This window comes from Sinocyclocheilus anshuiensis, unplaced genomic scaffold (genome assembly GCF_001515605.1).
Source record: "Sinocyclocheilus anshuiensis isolate Anshui unplaced genomic scaffold, SAMN03320099.WGS_v1.1 scaffold1153, whole genome shotgun sequence".
NCBI classification, from domain to species: domain Eukaryota; kingdom Metazoa; phylum Chordata; class Actinopteri; order Cypriniformes; family Cyprinidae; genus Sinocyclocheilus; species Sinocyclocheilus anshuiensis.
In genome coordinates, this window is record NW_015557158.1 from 691,699 (window position 1) to 698,897 (window position 7,199).

The window sequence follows — 7,199 nt, forward strand, 5'->3', positions numbered from 1 at the left end:
ATATATGAATGAACTATGATTTTGTGTAATAATTATTAAATAATTCATTGTTTAAATTTAATACAATAATAATTACATTAGATGAAATTAAATATAATAAAGTTTTATATATATATATCCTCATCATATCCTCATTACATATATGATGAAGTTCACCACAGAAACTTATAGAAATTAATAAAATTTTTTTTACATATTTATAGATGAGTAATGGGGGGGGGGTCTTGATCCAACAAAGGTACCATTGTTTATATTATATTATTTATTTATCTTTTATACAATGTAATTACAATAGAAATATGTAGGTTTAAATACAAAATTCTGTAAATAAAGATTAAAAATAATCTCCACTGGTTTGTTATCACTACATTAAAGTTTACAATCAACTTCATGAGGTAATTTAGTTCCCTGGTTTTGAAAAACCTAGATTTTGTCAAGGGGAGAGTGTGAACAAAAAGAGCCAGGGCAATCGAGTATAATAGATTCATCTGTTTGACGCCATACAACATATCGCTTGGCCAAATTACAAATGCATTGTCTTTGGAAAAATGACTATTTTTAGATTCATTGTGCACAATAGACCCGCTTGATCCTGTAATAAACAATTGATAAGAAAACCGGGAGGTCAAGTTATAACACATGACGGTCAAAATGGCTTTTTGAAACAGGAGTTAAAACATTGTGCCTGCCTTGAATGTCCACTGCTATTAAATCTCCACAGGAAGAGTGTTTTTGTTCACCTCACCGAGCACAGTGTGCAGTCTGACTTTGATCATCTAGCTTTGACACCTTCAGGCTCCACACACTCCAGAAAGATCATTCAGCATCTTTTCGTACACTTGGATAACATTTTCCAAAGAAAACTAAAATACAACCATTGAGCATTATTGAACGATAAATGTGCCTACACGCTCCATGTTGGGAACATATGAACCTCTTGAATGAGCAGGATCCAAATCTATTTTTACAATAACTGCATGAGATCTTATTATGTAGAGTGTGTGACATTATTCGCCTGCAATTAAAGACAATTATTCCTTTTCTTAGACCAGAGCGAGTGAAAAAGTGGTGATAAGAAACAAAAGCCAAGGCTAATATGCATATGCAATGTTTTAACATACTGTAATATGGGATATTTTAAGCATGCATGAAAGGGACTCTGTCCCTTTAAGAGTCCATGTAGTCGTTCCATTGCTTGCAAAAAACGAACACTATAACCTCCATCTTTAACCTTTTTCTAATATTTTCTTACACTTGCTCTTCACAACCACCCATTCTAATACATTTGGTCATTTTACCATCCTAGCATGGTCACAGAGTTTCTGAAATTCATTCTTAACAATTGAGAAGCCCCATGAACCCATTGAAGATAATGTTAAGGTCGACCAAATTCATATATTTGAACAGGTCTGGCTAAACGGATTATAAAAATAAAACTATAAACCTCAGAAATGTTCCAAATGTTTTCTAAAAGGTTAATAACCAGAGGTCAAGGTCACTACAGTGGCATTTCGGTCTAGTTTTCCATTGCATGTTGGGTCTCGATTGTATATTCAGGATTGGAATGTGCCTGTTGGTGGAACTTTTGGTATCCACTTGGTTCAGAGTGGATGCTTCAATGGTTCATTTGGAATTAATGAAATTAAATGGCAACAGAAATAGGCAATCAATAAAGTAAACCGAAAGCATGCTATTTACACCACAATGTAAACTCAAGATAATGTAACTAATTATTTCATCTATCATTTGGTGAATCAATTGTCAAGTAGTCAATTTATTCCACCTGTAATCCTTCACCCTGTTCAATATAAATAAATAAGGGAAAACAATAAATAAATTTCGACCATCCCCTAATTTCAGTATTTCCTTTAGGTAAAATCATTCATTTTCCAAGCATGGGTCATTACTGGTGAAAGTACTGTGCAGGTTTCTCTTTCAAGCTGTCTTGTAAGTGCCAAACATGTTGTGACGGCCTTTCAATTCTCCAAATCTTGAGTCTGATTCTCGAAATGACGCAAAATGCACCCAAATGATCTCTTACAACAACCAATGCCCTCAAACAGACCAGGAGCATAAGAAAATCCTTTAGGAGACAAAAAAAAGGGGAAGGGGAATGGGGTATGAAATAGTTCAGCCTCTTTCAGAGTCTCCTTAAGATTATAGTTCAATCTCAAAAGTCTTTTGTAAGTCATTCGAAAAAGGGTTTTGCGCCTTCGGTTGCGATTTGGACTCCAGAGCAGCCCACTTTGCATCAAAATGCTCTGCTTCCTGGGAACTGCACGTGGGATTCGGATTCAGACTCTCCATCGGCCAACCAGTACCACTTTTTACGGTACTACCGTTTTGCGTGACACTTGTAGTCATGGTCGTTGATGGAAAGGAGTTATGCGTGTGGCCGTTGACGGTTGGAGGAGAGGTGAACGTGGTGGTTGGGAAGCCTCCGGACAGGGTGGGGAAAGCCGATTGTTGGCCACCAACAAGCGTTCCCATCTTCGGCCCCATCCCGACCCCCATCACCACTCCACCACCCCCTGTTCCGGCCGCAGTGCAGAATACATTAGCCACCATCTGCGATGGTGTGATGCCCACCACGGGCACACTGGCATTGGGATAGGTCATGCTGTTGGCCATGTATGGCTGCATAGGTACAAAAGCCGGTTGAAGAGGCTGTTGAGCGAACATGCCTACGGGCGCAGGAGTGACGTCAAAAGCCATTGGGAACGGTTGCATGGAGGAGGGGAGGGACCCGGGTGCGATGGGCATGGGCGGAGGTTGCTGAGTGGGTGGTGGTGGTAGGGTTGGTGGAGTCTGCTGCTGGGCTTTCACCACTTTAGTCACCTCCTCCAGCCAGCGTTCTGCTTCGGACGGGGTTCGTTTGTGGCCACCCTGAGGAACGGGTGGAGGGGACTGCACAGCAGGCTCTGTCTGAACCCATGAGTTTGTAGCTGGGGAACGAGAGGGGTAAGAATGTTAAAATATGACTGTCCTATTCACCATGTATACACTACCGGTTAAAGTTTGTAATATTAAGAAATTTTAATGTTGCTGAAAGAAATCTCTTATGCTCTCCAAGGCTGCATTATTTGATCAAAATAAAATGAATTTTCTAATTCAGTATAAGTCGTTTTAACAAGTTGTTTAAACTCACTTAAAATGAATTTTTTTTCATTTTGCTTCTTAAGCATACTATATGTATACTGATTTAAGAATGTTTAGATATTTGTACTGGAAAACAAGACAATATGTTGAAAAGAGATTTGCCGCTTTCAAAGGTTTGGGATAAGATCAAAAATAAATAAATAAATGAATAAATTTGTATTCAACAAGGGTGCATTAAATTGATCAAAAGTGACAGTAAAGACTAAAAAATTATATTTCATACAAAATGCTGTTCTTTTGAATTTTCTACATACCAAATAATCCTGAAGAAAAGTTATCATGATTTCCACAAGAATAATAAGCAGTTTTCAATGTTAATAATAATAAAAAACCATTAATAATAATTGATTACCAATAATAATTTAGCACAATTAGAGTGATTTCTGAAGGATCTAGAATAATGAGAAGGAAAAAAAAGTTTTAAATGGTTAAAATATTTCACAATATTACTGTTTACTGTATTTTTAACCAAATAAATGCAGTCTTGGTGAGTATAAGAGACTTCTTTCATAAACTTTTATACATTTTAATTATTCCACACTTTTGACCGCTAGTGTACGTTTATGTGGGATTGTGCCATCTGTGTTACCTTGCAGTGGAGCAGGTGGAGGAGGAATGGCAGGTGGAGCGCTGTAAACTGGTAAGCAGTTGCTGGTGGCTTTGGCACACAGATCCTCAGATGGTTTGGTGAAAGAGCTGTTGATTTGGCTGCACAGAGCGTTTAAGCTGTCCGCCTCTCCTACCACTGATAGATCCATCTCTGGAACTGACACAAACCAATAGAAAGGTCAATCACATCTGTGTGGCTCATTTCAGTGGGCCATGCATGCAGTTTATGGGATTTTGCTTGCTAAAATATCCTGGATCTATGATATAAGGTAGGGATGCACTATACATTATTGTTCAATAGTTGAGTTTTTTTTCCAGCAAGGATGTATTAAATTCTATTTCAAATAAATCTATTCATCTACAGTCTATTAATCAAAAAATCCTGAAAGATCCTGAAATCCAGTTTCCGTAAATATATTAAACAAAACAACTGTTTTCAACATTGATACTCATTTTAAAAAATGTTTCTTGAGCAGCAAATCAGCATATTAGAATGATTTCTGAAAGATTATGTGACACTCAAGACTGGAGTAATGCATTACAGGAATATTTTTTAATATATTCAAATAGAAAACAGTTCAACTGTAATCATATTTAAAAATGTTACAGCTTTGCTGTATTTTTGATCAAATAAATGCATCCATGGTGAGCATAAGAGACTTCTTCTTCAAAAGCATTACAAAAACTTACTGACCCCAAACTTTTGAATGGTAGTGTATATCAATATCATATCAATTATCAAACAATATTACAGATTTTTTTTTAATTTATCATGGTTCATAATGTGTGTTGGATGATATTTGATTTTTAATTGTGCATGCTAATTTTCCCTATTTTTACATTTAGATTACCACTGCTGTTGTGTATCACTCACTTAATCAAAGTTAATCTTTAATTACATTAACGTAATGTTGTATGCAATCATTAGCAGATTTCAAAATTAATATCCATAACATGTCAGTAATTATCAGATTATCAGGATCACACAGAATTTTAATACTGGTGCATCTCTAATAAACACCTGCAGTTAAAAAAACAACAACACATTTCATGTTGTGGTTTGTATTACAGCCCTCAAAGCAAGAAAACAGTTGGACTACATAAAATATGATGTCCTCAAAATTCCTGCATGTGTAGTCATTTACAATATTCCTAAACCCTGTCAAACATGGCAGTGTTACAAAAACATACAACCCATAATTCCCCTTTTAGAATCTAGTCTAAGGGATCAAGCTAGAGATCAGAGACAGCAGTTCAATTCTCTGCAAAAGCGTTAAATGTTATTTATAGAGCACTACACTAGAAAGTATCAATGGAAAGCACCTGTAAATCACATATCTACAGGTAAATGCAGCAGTTTATGGTCTGGAATACACGCTCAAATGATTTTATGGGTACAATTATAAGGTTTCAGTGCAAATAGAGTGTTTTTGTGCTTATTTGTTTGCAGGCTCAACATGAGATACATCTGAAATTTCCTCTGGTTGATGACGCACAGTACACATAAATGGCGGTCAGTACTATCACATGGGTAAACAGTACTGGGTCAACATTACAGTTTTTACGCTGCTTGAGTACACAAAAACAACTAACCTGGGTTCTTGGTCTGGAAGTCCGTCTTGCGCTGCAGGGTTGATGGGAGATCATTCAAGCGTAGTGAGAGCTGCCGTTTGAAAGGTGAGTTCTTCTGGCTAAGTTGTGGAAAGCCACGGAAAGAGCCCTGCCGCACCAGCTGCTCGATAGGAGCGTGGCGGCGTGGGATGGCGTGAGGCCCGCCTGGCTCCACTCGCTCCCCCGGTGAAGCCGCTCCCTCTGGAGGAGAAGCATTTCCAGGAGGCACTGCAGAAATGATGCATGCTTCTACAGAGAGGCACATTCACTAATCAGAGTCATTTTTTACAAAGAAAGCCTTTGGTGTTTGAGAGTGATTGTAATGAGGCTGACCTTTCTTTTTGTCCTGCAGTTGTTTCATGATGTCCTCCAGGTCACTTTGCTGTCCAGCAGAGGAGACGCGGAAGGAGCCTTCCCTCACAAACGATGTGCGGCTTGCATCGAAGGAAGCCGTGACCCCGCACTCCTTCTCTCTGCGTTGCTTCCGCTCAAGGCAAGCAGCAAAGGCGCATCCCACCGCATGACTCAAACGTTCGCCCTGATGTTGTGGAGGATGTTACATTAGCATGGCAATACTGTACACTCCAAAAAGATTTTTAATTAGCTTTTTAATATGCTTCATCTTGGCAACACTGTAAAAATCTTTTTTTTTTAAATTAGCTTTGTTGTCTTGTTCCAGTAAAATATCTAAAATATAAATTTAAGATATATATACATATATATACATACATATATATGTATACAGTGGGTATAGAAAAGAATCACCCCCATTTAAAATAATCACATTTTGTTGCTTTGCAGCCTGAAATGAAGACGGACACAGTTTTTGTTTTATCCAGCTGTATTTACATCCAAGTGAAAGATATAACACCAACATGTCAGAAAACCCCCCCAAAAAAAACAGAATCATCGAGTTGGAAAAAGTATCACCCCTTCCTAAAAAAAACTTGTTAACTCAAGTCAAGTGTAGCTAATCACCTTCTCAATGGCACACAAAGCCATTTAACTTTCAACTGTGATCAGCTGTGGTCATTTTGATTGGCTCAGCATGAAAATAGCTTTCCTGGAGCATTTCAATCCTTGGTAGTGCAACTGAAGCAAACAATCAACTATGGGGGGCAAGGCACTGTCAAAAGATCTCCGGGATAAAGTTGTGGACAGACACAAGTCAGGAGATGGATACAAAAGGGTTTTCAAAGGCTTTATCAATACCTAGAAGCAGAGTGAAGTCTATTATTAAGAAGTGGAAGGTATTTGGTACAAAACAGACCCTCCCTGGATCAGGATGTCGCTCCAAACTGGATGAAAGAGCCAGGAGGAAACTGGTCAGAGAGGCAACCAAGAGGCCTACAGCAACTCTGAAGAGGTTGCAGGACTTTGCCAAAACGCACCTTGAAGATTCTGAGGCAGACTAAAATTTAAAAGGAGAAAAAGAATGTCCTTGCATGGCCCAGTCAGAGCCCAGACTTAAACCTCACTGAAAATCTGTGGAGTGACTTGAAGACTGCAGTCCACAAACCGTCACCATCAAATTTAATTGAACTTGAGCAGTTCTGCAAAGAAGAGTGGGCAAATATTGTAAATATTGTAATAAAGTCTAGATGTGCAAAGATAATAGAGACATATCCCAACAGACTTAAGGCTGTAATTAAAACAAAAGTGGTTCAACAAAATAATGACCAAGGAAGTGATCCTTTTTCCAATTCAGTGATTCTTATTTATTTATTTACGTATTTATTTATGACTGACATGTTGGTGTTATATCTTTCACTTGGATGTTATAAGTTGCACTGAGTAAATACAGCTGGATAAAACAAAAA

At 37.9% G+C, this 7,199-nt stretch overlaps 1 protein-coding gene across 1 annotated transcript in view; it reads right to left on the minus strand.

The window, feature by feature from the left end:
• Nucleotides 1–218: 218 nt before the first annotated feature.
• The window catches only part of LOC107678249 (protein numb homolog), a 15,253-nt gene continuing 8,272 nt past the window's right edge, over nt 219–7,199 (minus strand). The window contains exons 4-7 of the mRNA XM_016473455.1: nt 5,713–5,917; nt 5,362–5,628; nt 3,749–3,925; nt 219–2,945 (exon numbers count right to left, since the gene is read on the minus strand). Of these exons, the coding sequence (XP_016328941.1) occupies nt 2,158–2,945; nt 3,749–3,925; nt 5,362–5,628; nt 5,713–5,917 (1,437 nt within the window). The 3' untranslated portion in view covers nt 219–2,157. The remainder of the gene's footprint in view (nt 2,946–3,748; nt 3,926–5,361; nt 5,629–5,712; nt 5,918–7,199) is intronic.